This window comes from Bison bison, unplaced genomic scaffold, assembly GCF_000754665.1.
Source record: "Bison bison bison isolate TAMUID 2011002044 unplaced genomic scaffold, Bison_UMD1.0 scf7180017864239, whole genome shotgun sequence".
Lineage (NCBI taxonomy): Eukaryota > Metazoa > Chordata > Mammalia > Artiodactyla > Bovidae > Bison > Bison bison.
In genome coordinates, this window is record NW_011494811.1 from 4,822,166 (window position 1) to 4,840,566 (window position 18,401).

The 18,401-nt window shown below is 36.7% G+C and overlaps 1 protein-coding gene across 2 annotated transcripts in view; it reads right to left on the reverse strand.

Annotated features, from left to right (window-relative positions):
• The window catches only part of GPHN (gephyrin), a 533,352-nt gene that overhangs the window by 330,172 nt on the left and 184,779 nt on the right, over positions 1-18,401 (reverse strand). For both annotated transcript variants that reach the window (XM_010846738.1, XM_010846740.1), the window contains exon 3: positions 5,405-5,462. In XM_010846738.1, coding sequence (XP_010845040.1) covers positions 5,405-5,462 — 58 coding nt within the window. The remainder of the gene's footprint in view (positions 1-5,404; positions 5,463-18,401) is intronic.

Genomic DNA, 18,401 nt, shown 5'->3' on the forward strand with positions numbered 1-18,401 from the left:
TTGTTGGCAAAGTAATGTCTCTGCTTTTGAATATGCTATTTAGCTTGGTCATAACTTTCCTTCCAAGGAGTAAGTGTCTTTTAATTTCATGGCTGCAGTCACCATCTGCAGTGATTTTGGAGCCCAGAAAAATAAAGTCTGACACTGTTTCTGCTCTTTCCCCATCTATTTCCCATGAAGTGATGGGACTGGATGCCATGGTCTTCGTTTTCTGAATGTTGAGCTTTAAACCAAATTTTCACTCTCCACTTTCATTTCCATCAAGAGGCTTTTGAGTTCCTCTTCACTTTCTGCCATAAGGGTGGTGTCATCTGCGTATCTGAGGTTATTGATATTATTCCCGGCAATCTTGATTCCAGCTTGTGTTTCTTCCAGTCCAGCGTTTCTCATGATGTACTCTGCATAGAAGTTAAATAAACAGGCTGACAATACAGCCTTGACGAACTCCTTTTCCTATTTGGAACCAGTCTGTTGTTGCATGTTCAGTTCTAACTGTTGCTTCCTGACCTGCATACAGATTTCTCAAGAGGCAGATCAGGTGGTCTGGTATTCCCATCTCTTGCAGAATTTTCCACAGTTTATTGTGATCCACACAGTCAAAGGCTTTGGCATAGTCAATAAAGCAGAAATAGATGTTTTTCTGGAACTCTCTTGCTTTTTCGATGATCCAGCGGATGTTCGCAATTTGATCTCTGCTTCCTCTGCCTTTTCTAAAACCAGCATGTTACTAAAGTTCATTTAAATCAGTAAACTGAAAAACTTCTAGATACAATAACAGTGTTTCATAAAAAGTAGTGGAAGGATTCATTCAGCAAACAAACAGATTTTCTATAACCTAGTAATAATCATTTAAAAATACAATGTAAGTATTCTGCTTTTGGTAGAGTGCAGGAGATGACAGCAGGTCAATACTTAACACCATAATGAGTAGAATCAATCAAATAATTACCAAAATCCTACTTTTATAGACAGCAAGGAGCTTCAGACCAATAAACTAGACAAAATAAAATTCTATGAGGAAAGTTTTCTAAGTTAAAATATAATCTCTGACTTTTCCACCCACCCATTTCCACTGAGGGTATTTGCTGATTTTGGTCATAGGGCTGACCATCAGCGTTTCCAGGCAGAGAACTTTTGTTGGGATTTAAAGAAACCAGAAAGCTATTAGACATTTAGAAATTGGAAACTTTAATAGACTTAAACAAATGGCTGTTTTTTCCCTGGGAGCAATTGTGGATTGCAGTGCTGTACACAAGTCTGTAAGGCTAGACAAAAATCTATTGAAAGGCAGAGGACAATCTTTTGCATTCTTCAAAGATCTGCTAGGGAAGTAAGCCTGACCAAAGAACAATGAAACTTGCCACTTCAAGATATTTGCCAGTGTTTGAGGCTTATATTGGTTAGGCTGGAGGCAAGAGAGACAGGCTAGAATATAAGACTATTAAAGGTAAGTCTCCTACAGCGACAGGAAGGAATGGATGAAAACCCACCATATTCTCCATCCAGCTCTAACCCAGCGAAATTTCTGACTGAATTGGAGTGATCACTTCCTCTTATATTCTGCCTGTTGGTGGAACTGAAGACATTATGATGGATGATAAATCATCTATAACCAATATGGTTCTTTTACAAACAAAAATAGATTCATTGGGAAAATATTATAAAAGTTTAGTGATTTCGTTTGCAAATACAAATAAATTTATACACATGAATTACAAATGGATTAAAGTTAATATTTAAATATCTCTATTTTAAATAAATTCACCCAAGTGGCAATATAAATTGGCACAACTACCTTAGAAAACAGTCTGTGATTTCATCCAGAAAATATATATTACTGAAACTCAGGAATTTCATTCCTCAGTGTATACTTCAGTGAAACTCTTACATATATTTTTATAAGACTATTATAGCATCAGTTTTCTTAATAGCTCCAAGTGGAAATAAGTTGAATGTCCATCAACAGAAGGAGGTCTCAATAATTTGTGGCACAATGTACTATTTCACAGCAAAAAATAAAACAAAACAAAACAGTCCCCCTAAAACCTTAGCTATAGACAACAACAGGATGAATCTCACAGCATCGAGAAAGAGAAGCAAGGCACAATAGATTGTATTCAATTCATATAAAGTTCAAAGAGAAACAAAAATAAATTATAATATTTATGGATGTATAACATATATAGTAAAACTAAACAAAAGCAAGGAACTGATAATGATAAAAATTCAGAATATTGGGTGGGAGAGATAGTTGTGATTGGGCCAAGAATGTGTTTGCTCTTTATCCCTTAAGGCTTTGGCCAAGCATCTATTCACTCTGAGGTGATTTACTTTAATTAATAAATGTATGCTTAATTCAAACTATGTATGAATTAAATAATGATTTCTAGTACTAGAAACATTGTAAAAGTCTACAACATCTGACAAAAATTGAATTATGCTTCATCAACCAATCATATCTTTTTCAGAGTAAATATACAGATGGTGGCTCAGATGGTAAAGAATCTGCCTGCAATGTGGGAGACGCAACTTCGAACCCTGGGTTGGGAAGATCTAGGATGGGAAGATCCCTTGGAGAAGGCAATGGGTAATTATTCCAGTATTCTTGCCTAAAAAATTCCAAGGACAGAGGAGCCTGGTGAGCCACAGTCCGTGGCCTTGCAAAGAGCTGGACACAACTAAGAAAGTAACATTTCACTTTCCTACAGATGCATATTGATTTACACATGGTATAATATGGAGAGTATAGTTCAAATTTGAATTGTACTATTTAGATTTAAATTACTCATACATTAGCCAAGTAAAATAAACACTACTACCAGATGTTTCACATTACCTCTAAACAAAACAAAAGGAAAATACTAATGCTGCCAAAGAATGCTGACAAGATATTTTATGACAATTTTTCTTCCAACACTTTTGAAAGGAAGAATCAGTTTCACAGTTTTTTATGCCTCAGGCCTCAAATTCTCTGAAGTTGTTTTAGATGTAATAACAGGAACTGATGGGAAAAAAAATCACTTATTATATGTCATCCATGAATCATGCTTTTTTTCCCCAAGGAATCTCTTCAGGAATAACTGTCATAATTCTAGAATTTAAAAAAATCATAATAAAAAACTACTTTTTTAGAGAAAAAGTCACTACTAAAAATAGGCAACATTTCTGCTTATTAATTAAACTAATAAAAGAGTATATTTATCCTCTGTTTCTAGGATGGACCTTCCCCAAAGCAACAATTTTGGTCCACTACTAAGATTTCATATAACTCTTTTAGGTAATTCCATTTAGTAGCATGGCTCAACTAACTTTTGTATAATGACAAAATCTCAGTATCAACTGAAAGATGGAATTATCTTTCTTTTGAGTTACAGGCTGATTAACATAAGGTCACTTACGAAGAACCTCAAATTCAGTAAGTCCAAAACTTATCCCACTTGCTCTCAAACATTCCTTTTTCCTCTCCTCCTTAGATTAACAGCAACACAATCTACTTAGATTCCCAAGCCAGAAACCTGAGTCAATCTTTCCACTTTCCCTTAGATATTCAATAAATCACCAAGTACAGTTGATTCTATTTTCTTAAATAATATTTCTTGAATATGAGTTGTTTTTCTTCAACCTCATGGCCATGCCTTAGTTCAAGTCTCAATCACTGCCTATATTCCTGCAGCCTGGTTTCCTTCCTTATAAATGGAACCTTTCTTCTCCACTGAAATAAGATCTCTCATTTATCAAAATAAAGTCATCACCCCGATTATGCCACTTTCTTTCTTAAAATCACATAATGGCACTTGATAGTTTTCAGTTTCTTAACATGGCATAAAGGTTCATTGCCAGTCCTACATCTCAACAGTCTTTATTTTATACCCTATGATCTGGTGTCATATTATCTCCTTTTTATGATTTCACAAATGCCTCTGCTTCTATATAGAATTTCAATTTGCTCAGTATACCTCTTAGAAAGATTTTGCTGATTATCTTTTTTGAACAAGTGTCCTACCTATATATTCCATAGAATATTTTCTTCACCTTTATCATTTAACACATATTGCAATTATAACTGGAGAAGGCAACGGCACCCTACTCCAGTACTCTTGCCTGGAAAATCCCATGGACGGAGGAGCCTGGTAGGCTGCAGTCCATGGGGTCGCTAGGAGTCAGACACGACTGAGCGATTTCACTTTGACTTTTCACTTTCATGCATTGGAGGAGGAAATGGCAACCCACTCCAGTGTTCTTGCCTGGAGAATCCCATGGACAGAGGAGCCTGGTGGGCTGCTGTCTATGGGGTCGCACAGAGTCGGACACGACTGAAGCGACTTAGCAGCAGCAGCAGCAATTGTAAGAGCACCTTTAAGCATCACAAAAAATTAATTCAACAAGCTCAGTTTTATTAATTCCTATTTTATCTTTTGAAAAATGAGGGATCTGGATTAGACTTAAGGTTCTTCCCAGCTAAACTATTTTATGAATTTATATCAAGTTGGAAAGAGTCTCTTTACATGCCTGACTTTTCTCCCCAACTTTCTGCTAGAATGTAACCATGGTATTAATTCCTGATGTTGCCCATACAAAACACCTGAGATACTGAAAGTAACAGAATATAACATAAAAATTAATGAATTTAACTTATTTAAAAATAATGTAATCAATTGAAGAACTATTTACTAACAGCTTGAATTTATTGAAATTGATTTAGAAAAGTGTGATCAAATCAAAGTTAACAATTTGTTAAGATCTTTACATATCATTGTTAACAGTGTAACTCAGTCTTGTTTATCCTTGACTACTGCTATCCAGTTGTTAAATTTTATTCATGGAAAAGATAGTAAGTTCAGTTTTCATTAGATTTTAAACTGCTTTTAGAGAAGGGCCACACGTTATGCAAGAATACTAATAATCCACAGAATTTAGTAAGATGTAAAGACAGAAAAATGTGACTATGCTGTAATATTCAAAGAGTAAGGTCAATTTTTCAGTTATTGTACTGTTAATTTTAAATTGAAATTGGCCTACTGTGTTATCAAAGGAGCCAGAAAAATTTATTAGAAGACTAATATTATTTACAACTGGTGAGAGACAGTAAGAAAAAGAAATTAAAATGATAAAGAAATACTTTATGCACAATAATGCTTATATACAGTGCTTTCTTAAGTAAATTTTCAATGAGTTTTACAAGAAAGGGTTCCTTTTTTGATTTTCCTACCATGTATTGATGATGGTAGATGAAATCTGATGATGATTATCTGATATGCATATTTTAATTCAAACAGAATAACTGGGAGTTAAATGATATCCCAACACAAGTAAAGATTCAATAGTATAAAGAAAAGACGATTTGTTGCCCACCTTCCCTCCAAGATACTAAGTTTTTGTAGAGGTGAAAAATGCCATACTATACCTTGATTTCTTCTATTTCATCTGGTACTATCTTGTATGCTGATATAGTCCCACCCAACCTGAAATTAGGAGAAAAAAATACTCTCAAAACCAGCAACAGTGTATTAAAAATATGGACTATTTTTGCCATTAGCAGCCGAGTGCCACCAGTAATTGCCCATTACCCACCCCAATAACTATGGAGGAGAAAAACAACCATTTTGTGCTCAGGTTTCCCATATAGTAGTTTAAAAAGACAGATAATAAATGACTACTGAAGGAGGAAACATAAGTTAGATTTTTAACCATAATTAAGCTTCTCTTATTGATGGTTTTTATGATGCTCAAACTGCCACTTTGATTAATAGATTCTGTCACAACTAAGATGTATCAAGAACAGTATCTGACATTTCTGTTTTCATGGCATCATGAAACACAGCTAGGTTTAAAATACTTATACCATCAGTATTCTACAGCACTGCACTCAGGTAGACTGATTCCAAATTTCATGTTATTTTCCTTACAACATTCTGCTTTCCTGACTCAAGAAAGGACAATGCTAGAAGTAGCAGTAGAGTAATTTACTCTAGTCAATATGTGGAAGTATTACATTGGCAGTAACAGTGGTAGTCATAGCAATAATACTACAGTTAGTAGTATACTGAGTATTTACTATATGCCAAACACTCAATTGTCAGGTTTTACGTGGTTTTTTTTTTTCTCATTTAACTCTAATAAATTATAATAAGGATTATGAAAAAATGAGACAAGCAATTTTTGAAAGTCTCACAGCTAGAAATGGCAGACTGGGCTTAAGATAAGCAGTCCTATCTTCCAAAAATTGATAAGCAGATTCTTAAATTCATATGGCAATTTAAGGGACACAGAATAATCAATCTTGAAAAGATGAAAGTTGGAGGATTTATATTTTCTGATATCAAGTTACTAAAGAGCTACAATAATCAAGACAATGTGGAGCTGGCATAAGAATAGACATACAAAGCAACAGAGTACAACTGAAAGTCTGGAAACAAATATCACATTTACGATCAACTAGCTTTTGTTTTCCTTTTATTTTATTGTAATTTACTTTTTGCTTATTAAATAAATTTTATTTTACTGTAAATATTGTAATTTGAAATTTTAACCATTTTTAAGTGTACAATTAAATGATAAATGATGGGCAACCATCAGTACTATCTATTTCTAAAACTTACCCATTACATAAACAGAAACTCTATTTAAAAAAAAAAACAAAAAAACAGAAACTCTATAATCATTAAGGAATAACTTCTCATTTTCCCCTACCCCCATTTCCTGGTAACTACTAACCAACTTTGTCTTTATGAATTTGACTACTCTAGGAAACTCACAAAGAGAAAGCATACAATACTTGTCCTTTTGTGTCTGGAAAATGTTACCCTGCCTTGTTTTCAAGCTTCATCCACACTGCAGCACCGTATCAGAACTTCATTCCTTTTTTATGACCGTATAATTTCCACTGTATGTATATACCGTATTTATTTATCCATTCATCTGTTAATGGAAACTTAGATTGCTTCAATTTTTTGGCTACTGTAAACAATACTGCAATAAACATTAGCATACAATATCCGAATCTCTCTCTCCAGTTCTTTTGGATATTTACCTAGGAGGTGGAACTGCTCAATCATATAGTAATTCCAAGTTGAGCATTTGAAAAGACCACCAAACAGTTTTCTGAAGTGGCTGTACAGATTTTATTCATACATTACCACCAAGAATGCATGAGGGTTCCAATTTATCCACATCTTCATCAATATTTGTTATTCTATTTTTTTTAATGGCTACCCTAATGGGTATAAAGGAGAAGGCAATGGCAACCCACTCCAGTACTCTTGTCTGGAAAATCCCATGGACGGAGGAGCCTGGTAGGCTGCAGTCCATGGGGTCGCACAGAGTCGGACACGACTGAAGCGACTTAGCAGCAGCAATGCGTATAAGGGCTTCCCTGGTGGCTCAGAGGTTAAAGCATCTGGCTGCAATGTGGGAGACCTGGGTTTGATCCCCGGGTTGGGAAGATACCCTGGAGAAGGGAAAGGCTACCCACTCCAGTATTCTGGCCTGGAGAATTCCATGGACTGTACAGTCCATGGGGTCGCAAAGAGTCAGACACGACTGAGCCGACTTCACTTTCACTTTCAATGGGTATAAAGTATCTTTTCGTATTCTTATTGGCCACTTGTGTCTCTTATCTAAAGAAATAACAATTCAAGTGCTCTGACAATTTTTTAATTGGGTTTTCTTTTTGCTGGTGAGCTGTAGGAGTTTTTTTTTTTATGTATTCTGGATATTAAACCCGTATCTAAGATATTATTTCCAGATATTTTCTCTCATTCTGTAGGTTGTCTTTTATTTTCTTGATAATAGACTTTGATGCACCAAAACTTTTAATTTTGGTGAAGTCCTGTTTATGTACTTTTTTCTTTTATTGCTCACCTTACTGGTGTAATGCATAAGAATCAATTGCCAACTCCAATGTCTTGAAGGTTTATTACTACATTTTCTTGAAAGTGTTTTATTATTTTAGTGGTTCTATTTAGGGTACTGATCCATATTGAGTTAATCTTTGTATATGGCACGAGATACCATTTTAAGTTAATTCTTTTCCATGTGGAAATCCAATCATTTAGCACCATTTCTTTCCCAAAGCTGTTCTCACAGCTTTGACTCAGCACCCTTGTCTAAAGTCAGTTTTCCATGGATACAGGTTTATTTCTGGATCCTTAATTTTACACTATTGGTCTACAGGTCTGTCTGTATTTTTAGATGCTATTTTAAATGGAACAGCTTTAAATTTGTTCTTCAGATTGTTCACTGCTGACGTGTAGAAGCAAATGGTTTTCCTGTGTTGATCTTATACTCTGCAACTCTGATGAACTTGATTATTGATTTCTAGTAACTTTCTTTTGGATTCTCCAGGATTTTCTATACACAGGATCATGTTATCTATGAATAAAGATAGATTTACTTCTCACTCAACCGTCTGGATACCTTTTATGTCCTGCCTTTGTCTAAATACTCTGATTAGAACTTCCAATGTTCAGTATCAGTGGTGAAGCTTTCCATTTTTCACAATTGAATATGATGTCAGTTGTGGGATTTTCACAAATGCTTTTTATCAAGTTAAGTAGATCCCCTTCTATTTCTAGTTTTCTGAGTGTTTTTACCATGAAGAGATGCTGGATTTTTGTTAAATGTTTTCTCTGTGTCAAATGAGATGATCATCTGGTTTTTTGCCTTTCAATCTTTCTATTAATGTGGTATATTACAGTAATTAATTTTCTTATGTTGAACTACCCTTGAATCCTGGGGGTAATCTGACTTGGTCACCATGTATAATCCTTTTAATACATTGTTGGATTCAGTGCCTTAATATTTCCTTGAGTCCTCAAAAATAAAAAAGGATTATACACGGTGACCAAATCAGATTAACCCAGGAATTCAAGGGTAGTACAATATAAGAAAATGTCGAACTTTCTTTGGGATTGGAATGAAAACTGACCTTTCCCTGTCTGTGGCCATCACTGAGTTTTTCAAATTTGCTGGCATATTGAGTGCAACACTTTAACAGCATCATCTTTTAGGATTTGAAATAGCTCAGCTGGAATTCTATCACCTCCACTAGTTTTGTTTGTAGTAATGCTTCCTAAGGTCCACTTGACTTCACACTTAAAGATGTCTGGCTCGAGGTGAGTGACCACACCACTGTGGTTATCTAAATTAAAATTCATTAGAAATAGAAATATTTAAAGGTAATTAAAAAGTTTCTCAAAAATAGTTTGATTTTTCTCCCAAAGTCATATCTTCCTCTTCTACAGTTTTCCCCAATTTTTGTTATGATAAATGTTAATTGACCCAGTAGTGCATGTCAGAAGTGTAAAAATCTTCTAAATGTCTGTCTTTCTCAACCCCTATATAACATTCCATGGTGGCTCAGATGGTAAAGCGTCTGTCTGCCTACAATGAGGGAGACCTGGGTTAGATCCCTGGGTTGGGAAGATCTCATGGAGAAGGAAATGGCAACCCACTCCAATATTCTTGCCTGGAAAATCCCATGCAGAGAGGATCCTTGCAGGCTACGGTCCATGGGGTCGCAAAGAGATGGACACAACTGAGTGACTTCACTTTCACTTTCACATAATTTAATGAGTCATATTTCTATTTGCCATAATTTATCTGGAAAATATTCATTCCTCAATTTTTACTTTATTACTTTAAGATTTTATTATTTCTAACCATGGTTTTATGAGTATCCTCATCATAGCTGTACAAACCTTATCTTTCCACGATGTAATTTTTGCCATGTCACATCCTAATTAATAAATGGGCAATACCTTAAGAAGTGTGACAAAAATTCCTTTTATAAACTTGACTCCTTAAGTCTATTTCTTGTTTCATTTCCTGTCACCCCTTCATAATACCTGTTTGTTACAGCCATGCCCAACTGTCAATAGTTTCATAAATGTATTATGCAACCCTTTGCTTTATGTCTCTCAATTACCTGTATCTTGAATATTCTTCTCCATCCCCAAAACTTCAAATCACCATTCAGGAATCAAATACCACTTTCAGAACACTTATACAAACTCTGGAAGCAGAAATAGGCCCCTTCTCTACTATGACTAGTGCCTTCCTCACAGCATTATAGCTATATTGTAATTATCTGCTTAGAGATCTATATTCTCCACTAGATAATGAAAGTATAGATTATATTTAAATTACTTTCTATATTTGGCAAATAGTGAGTACTTATAGTTTGAAAAATCAGCATACATTTGGTGAACGAATGAATTAGTTCAGGGGAATCAGACATATGACATTTCACCAAGATCCTCAGCAAAAATCTTTTTTCAAAGCAGTATCTCCAGACTTCTGGATCAACATGGTGAAGTAGGAAGATGTGGAAATCAACATCCTGCACGAACACATCAAAAATACATCTATATTAGTCTAGGAGGTGTGTTAAAACAGATCTTGGTTTATGGAAGAGAGTGCTCTGCCTATGTTTTCCTCTAGGAGTTTTATAGTATCCAGCCTTATATTTAGGTCTTTAATCTATTGTGAGTTTATTTTTGTGTGTGGTGTTAGGGAGTTTTCTAATTTCATTCTTTTATATGAAGCTGTCCAGTTTTTCAAGTATTACTTATTAAAGAGGCTGTCTTTTCTCCACTGTACATTCTTTGCTTCTTTTGTGATAAATTAATAGATCATAAGTGTGGGGAGTTATTTCTGGGCTTGCTATCCTGTTCCATTGATCTATAAGTTAGTTTTTATGCCAAAACCATATGGTTTTGATTACTGTAGTTTTGTAGTATAGACTGAAGTCAGGCATCTAATTCTTTCCACTCTATTTTGCTTTGGCTATTCACAGTCTTTTGAGTTTCCATACAAATTGTAAAATATTTTTGTTCTAGATCTGTGAAAAATGCCACTGGTAATTTGATAGGGATTGCATTAAGCCTGTAGATTGCTTTGGGTAGTACAGTCGTTCTCACAATATTGATTCTCCCAGTTCAAGAAAATGGTATATTTCTCCCATCTGTGCCATTTTGTTCTTAAAGTTTTCATCAGTATCTTATAGTTTTCCAAGTACAGGTCTTTTGTCTCCTTAGGTAGGTTTATTCCTAGGTATTTCATTCTTTTTCATGTGACGGTAAATGGTATTGTTTCCTTAATTTCTCTTTTACCTTCTTTACTGTTGATGAGAATGTAAACTGGCACAAACACTATGGAGAACAGTATGGAGGTTCCTTAAAACATAAAAAGAGAGCAACCATATGATGCAGCAATCCCACTCCTGGGCATATACCTGGAGAAAATCATAATTTTAAAAGGTACATGCACCCCAGTGTTCACCGCAACACTATTTTAAATAGTCAGGACATGGAAGCAACTTAAATGTCCATCAACAGAAAAATAAAGAAGATGTGTTTCATATACAATGGAATATTATATTATTCAGCCATAAAAAAGAATGAAACAGTGCCATTTGCAACAACATGGCTGGACCCAGAGACTGTCATACTGAGTTAAGTATGACAGAAAGAAAACATGGTATGATACCACTTATATATAGAATCTAAAACATGGCACAAATAAATGCATCCACAAAACAGAAATACAGCCACAGATGTAGAAAACAATCTTATGGTTACTGGGGTAAAATGGCTGGGGGGAAGGATTAACTGCTAGATTTGGATGGACATACACATAATAGTATATATAAAACAGATAACTAATAAGGACCTACTGTATAGTACAGGGACTTTCAGTCAATACTCATTTAATAGCCTATATGGGAAAAGAATCTCAAAGAGTGCATGTGTTGTTCAGTCGCTCAGTCATGTTTGACTCTTTGCGATGCCATGGACTGCAGCACGCCAGGCTTCCCTGTCCTTCACCATCTCCCAGAGTTTGCTGAAACTCATGTCCATTGAGTCGGTGATACCATCCAACCATCTTGTCCTCTGTTGTCCCCTTCTCCGCTTGCCTTTGGTCTTTCCCAGCATCAGGGTCTTTTCTAATGAGTCAGCTCTTTGCATCAGGTGGCCAAAGATGTAACCAGCTGATGCCAAAGAAAGAGTGGAGATATATATATATGTGTGTGTGTGTGTGTGTGTGTGTGTATACATATATATGTGTGTCTGTGTATATATATGTATATGTGTGTATACATATATGTGTCTGTGTATATATATGTATATGTGTGTATACATGTATATATGTGTCTGTGTATATATATGTATATGTGTGTATACATGTATATATGTGTCTGTGTATATATATGTATATGTGTGTATACATGTATATATGTGTCTGTGTATATATATGTATATGTGTGTATACATGTATATATGTGTCTGTGTATATATATGTATATGTGTGTATACATGTATATATGTGTCTGTGTATATATATGTATATGTGTGTATACATGTATATATGTGTCTGTGTATATATATGTATATGTGTGTATACATGTATATATGTGTCTGTGTATATATATGTATATGTGTGTATACATGTATATATGTGTCTGTGTATATATATGTATATGTGTGTATACATGTATATATGTGTCTGTGTATATATATGTATATGTGTGTATACATGTATATATGTGTCTGTGTATATATATGTATATGTGTGTGTGTGTGTACATATATATATAACTGATTCACTTTGCTGCACAATAGAAAGTAACATTGTAAATCAACTACTGTTGTTTAGTCACTAAGTCATGTTGGACTCTCTTTTGTTCTCATGGACTGTGGCCCACCAGGTTCTTCTGGGAAGAACCTGGGATTTCCCAGACAAGAATATTGGATTAGGTTGCTATTTCCTTCCTCAGGGGAGCTTCCTCACCAGGGTTTGAACCTGCGTGTCCTGTACTGCAGGCAGATTCTTTACTGTACACTCCAATTAAAAAAAAAAAAATTCTACATAAGGAACAATCTTCACTAAAAACTAATAAAAACTGCTATAAAGACTCCTATACAACCAAGGCTGTAAGACAGATCCACAAGAAATCACATAGCAGGAGAAGTGATCAGATCAGGCCTTGTGTCCCTGGAAGGCGACTTGGAGGAAAAGGGAGATTACAGGAGTGGAGAGTCTTCCTGAAAAGGAAGTGGTTCCAGCCACATATTGGGTGTCCCAGCCCTGGGATCTGACACAGGTAACTCCTTGGCATCTTGAGCTCTGTTGGGACTAACAGGAAGGCTGTACTCAGCATGGACCTCACTCATGGTTCACTGCTCCCACAGCAGAACAGAGAGGGATAATTAGGACTGCACAAGTGGCTACCCAGTTGCCCACAATAGCCCCAGCATGTACCCCAGCCTGAGCTGAGCCAATGCTTCAGCTTCACTTACTTTTATGTCACAGTCACACACTGGATTGAGGGTTGTGGCAACTGGAAAGAGCTGAGGTATGGATGCAGAGTTTATTCAGACCTGGGTGAGTGTCTGAGCATAGCATGGTGGGTAGTATTTACTGAGAATGGATATCAGAAGAAACCTTGATCTCTGACAGTGGCCAGACTATCACTGCCTGCATTCCGATATACATTAGGAGGCTATGTGAGCTCTGCCTGTCCTGTGGTATGGCCCTACAACAGTACAGGGTTACTGGAGACTGGGAAGGAGCATGAGGCTATGGGGGAAAAGACTAGGCCAAAATGACTTAAAAATAAATGAGGTACCTTTATAAAAGATGCTCAAAGTTTGATGCCTAAAAGCCTTTGATTAGAAACTCCCCTCTTTAATATTTATGAATAACAGCCAAGTTCACTAGGCTTAAATGCGTATTTTTTAATCTCATTATTCTTCTCCATTATTTTGGTAAATGAGAAGAGTTTCTGTTTCAACTTCATCAAGGAAGGAAAAAAACTAGAATTTATAGAGAATTTATAATAAACATTATACTGTCTCAGTGCAGTCTCCATGTATGGTTCAGGAAGGTTAATTTGCTTAGGGATATAATCTCATGGACACAGGAGCCTGGTAGGCTGCAGTCCATGAGGTCGCAAAGACTCGGGCAAGACTGAGCAACTAACACTACAGACAGCTAACAAGGAGAAAAGTGTCATTTACCTACATCTATCTCATTTCAATGCCCAGACCTTTTCCCCCAGATGGTGCTAGTGGTAAAAGAAACCATTTGCCAATGCAGGAGACTTAAGAGACGTGGGATTGATTCCTGTCAGGAAGACCCCTTGGAGGAGGGCACGGCAACTCTCTCCAGTATTCTTGCCTGGAGAACCCCCATGGAGAGAGGAGCCTGGCGGGCTACAGTCCATAGTGTCACAGAGTCAAACACAGCTGAAGTGATTTAGCACACATACTTGTCTGTGTCAGATAATATGTATCTTAGAATTGTTTTCATATATAAATGTTATTCTAAAGACAGTAGTCATGTATAGATGTGAGAGTTGGACCATAAAGAAAGCTAAGTGCTAAAGAATTTATGCCTTTGAACTGTGGTGTTAGAGAAGACTCTTGAGAGTCCCTTGGACTGCAAGGAGATCCAACCAGTCCATCCTAAAGGAAATCAGTCCTGAATATTCATTGGAAGGACTGATGCTGAAGCTGAAACTCCAATACTTTGGCCATCTGATACAAAGAACCGACTCATTGGAAAAGACTCTGATGCTGGGAAAGATTGAAGGTGGGAGGAGAAGGGGACAACAGAGGGTGAGATGGTTGGATGGCATCACTGACAGGATGGACATGAGTTTGAATAGGCTCCAGGAGTTGGTGATGGACAGGGAAGCTTGGCGTGCTGCAGTCCATGAGGTCACAAAGAGTTGGACACGATTGAGCAACTGAACTAAAACTGAAAGACAGAGAATGCACTTTAGACTTCAGTTCATGTAAATATTAGAAAATTAAATTATCATTAAGAATATTAACTTAAATGTATTCTTAAATTCAAACAACTCATACAGATGATCACTGGGATACAACAAGTTTTGTTATAATGACTTACAAATTAAAAGATAAATAAATTTAGAAAGAACTTAGAAAATCTTTTAAGATCTTTAACAATGTGACCTGACCAGTAGTACTTAGTATATGTGTTCAAGCCTTTATTTATAAGAATGCTGTTGCCCTTATTTGCAGTTTAATGTTTTATAATCTTATATTTAATAAACACAAGTGAAATTTCATTGCATGTATTTCACATAATACAGTTACAGTAAACACAAAGAACTCATAGATCATATGATAATTTGCCTAGGACTAACATAAATTAATCTCTTGCTGATATGCAAAGTGTATAATCCATAATTAAATGAGACTGGAGAGCAGAATTTAAATTATCTAAAACAGAAACATCTGTGAGTCTCTTAAAGCCTTATTTACAAAGATTCTTTTGATAATGCTACTAAAATTCTGTTAATCTATTTGCTAAAATAAAATGCCCAAACACTTTTGTTCGTTGATTCAATACATACTTACTACACGTGTACCCCAATGTTCATCACAGCACTGTTTATAATAGCCAAGACATGGAAGCAACCTAGATGTCCATCAGCAGATGAATGGATAAGAAAGCTGTGGTACATATACACAATGGAGTATTGCTCAGCCATTAAAAAGAATACATTTGAATCAGTTCTAATGAGGTGGATGAAACTGGAGCCTATTACAGAGTGAAGTAAGCCAGAAGGAAAAACATAAATAGAGTATACTAACGCATATATATGGAATTTAGAAAGATGGTAACAATAACCTGGTGTATGAGACAGCAAAAGAGACACTGATGTATAGAACAGTCTTATGGACTCTGTGGGAAAGGGAGAGGGTGGGAAGATTTGGGAGAATGGCATTGAAACATGTAAAATATCATGTAGGAAACGAGTTGCCAGTCCAGGTTCGATGCACGATGCTGGATGCTTGGGGCTGGTGCGCTGGGACGGCCCAGAGGGATGGTATGGGGAGGGAGGAGGGAGGAGGGTTCGGGATGGGGAACACATGTATACCTGTGGTGGATTCATTTTGATATTTGGCAAAACTAATACAATTATGTAAAGTTTAAAAATAAAATAAAATTAGAAAAAAAAAAAAGACAAAAGAGACAAGGGAAAAAAAAATACATACTTACTGAGTACATATTATATGCTAGGCATGTTCCACGTATGAGAGAAAAGGCAGTGAACAAAACAAATCTGGTATTTATACTTATGGATCTTACTTTTACCAGGCATACAGGTATAAATAAACAAATAAATAAGGAGATTTCAATCCAATAAGATCTATGAGGAAAACCAAAACACCAGGATGATGTGTTAGCATACACAAGATTGAGTGGTGCCAGTTAAGCTCTGAGAAAGTCATAACTTAAACTAAGGCCTGATATTAATTCTGAGTAATTGTATATATTCAAAGTACTAAAGCTATTCTAAAAATGAGCAAAAACTTATAATTCAAATTTTTCTCTAATTTAATGACATTTTTATCAACACTGAATTTAAATAAGTGAGATTGTACATTTCTATATCACTTGGTCCAGGCTGAAAGTAACCTGACTTTATCTCTCCTGCCTCCTTTCCTTCTTTGCCTTTACTTTACCTTTCTTTCCTACTCCAATGTTATCCCAGGTTCAGATAAAGATCAACTGTATGCTTTTACCCTAGGTATTACCTGGGCTTCCAAGGAGCATTAGTGGTAAAGAACCTGCTTGACAATGTAGAAGACGTAAGAGACACAGGTTTGACCCCCAGTTAGGAAGATCCCCTGGAGAGGGCATGGCAACCCACTCCAGTATTCTTGCCTGGAGAATCCCATGGACAGAGAAGCCTGGCAGGCTATAGTCCACTGGGTTGCAAAGTCAGACATGACTGAAGCGACTTAGCATGCACGCAGGCATTACCTAAGTACCTCCAGAAGGAAATACCAACAACAAGGTGATTCATATTAGAAATCCTCAAATACTGAGGAACTGTAGGTACAAGGTACTACAGAAGGTGGACAATTTTAAGCTAGCAGATGGCTTATATATGAAGACTCTCAGTCTTCAGTACAGGTAAACAAACTTACTCTAATGGTGAAGGAAGAGGAGAAAGATCTCCAGGTAAAAAGCAGAAGTCAAGTTATTTGATGAGTTTGAAAAAGTGGAAAAGAGTACTAAGAGGGACTTCACTGAGCTGTAGGAAGAACTGAAAAAATGTAGCCAAGGTCTGGACCATAAAGAAGGCTGAGCATCAAACAATTGATGCTTTTGAATTATGGTGCTGAAAAAGACTCTTGAGAGTCACTTGGACTGTAGGGTGATCAAACCAGTCAATCCTAAAGGAAACCAACCTTGACTATTCACTGGAAGGACTGATGTTGAAGCTGAAGCTTCAATACTTTGGCTACCTGATGTGAAGAGCCAACTCACTTAAAAGGACCCTTATGCTGGGAAAGATAGAGGGCAGGAGGAGAAGAGGTTGATAGAGGATGAGATGGTTGGATAACATCATGACTCAAAGGATACAAATTTGAGCAAACTCTGGGAGATAGTGGAGGACAGAGAGCCTAGCGTGCTGCAGTCCATGGGGTTGCAGAGTCAAACACAACTTAGCGACTGAACAGCAACAAATCATACTGGGAAGGTATAGTAGGCAGGATAACGCCCCTGTGAATATGTTAGGCTGTATGGTTGTTGTTGTTATTTAGTCACTAAGAAATGTCTGACTCTTTGCGACTACATGGACTGCAGCCCACCAGGCTCCTCTGTCCATGGAATTCTCCAGGCAAGAATACTAGAGTGAGTTGCCATTTCCTCCTCCCAGCGATCTTCCTGGCCCAGGGACTGAACCTGATTCTCCTGCACTAGCAGGTGGATTCTTTACCACTGAGCCATCAAGGAAGCCCAGGGTATCTGGCAGAGTCAAATTAAACCTGCAGATGGAATAAAGCTAATCAGCTGACTTTAAAATAGGGAATTTATTCTGGATTATCTTGTTGATTCTCAATGTAAAATTACAGATAAGATCAGATCAGATCAATCGCTCAGTCGTGTCCAACTCTTTGCAACCCCATGAATCGCAGCACGCCAGGCCTCCCTGTCCATCACCAACTCCCGGAGTTCACTCAGACTCACGTCCATCAAATCAGTGATGCCATCCAGCCATCTCATCCTCTGTCGTCCCCTTCTCCTCTTGCCCCCAATCCCTCCCAGCATCAGAGTCTTTTCCAATGAGTCAACTCTTCGCATGAGGTGGCCAAAGTACTGGAGTTTCAGCTTCAGCATCATTCCTTGCAAAGAGATCCCAGGGCTGATCTCCTTCAGAATGGACTGGTTGGATCTCCTTGCAGTCCAAGGGACTCTCAAGAGTCTTCTCCAACACCACAGTTCAAAAGCATCAATTCTTCGGCGCTCAGCCTTCTTCACAGTCCAACTCTCACATCCATACATGACCACTGGAAAAACCATAGCCTTGACTAGACGAACCTTTGTTGGCAAAGTAATGTCTCTGCTTTTGAATA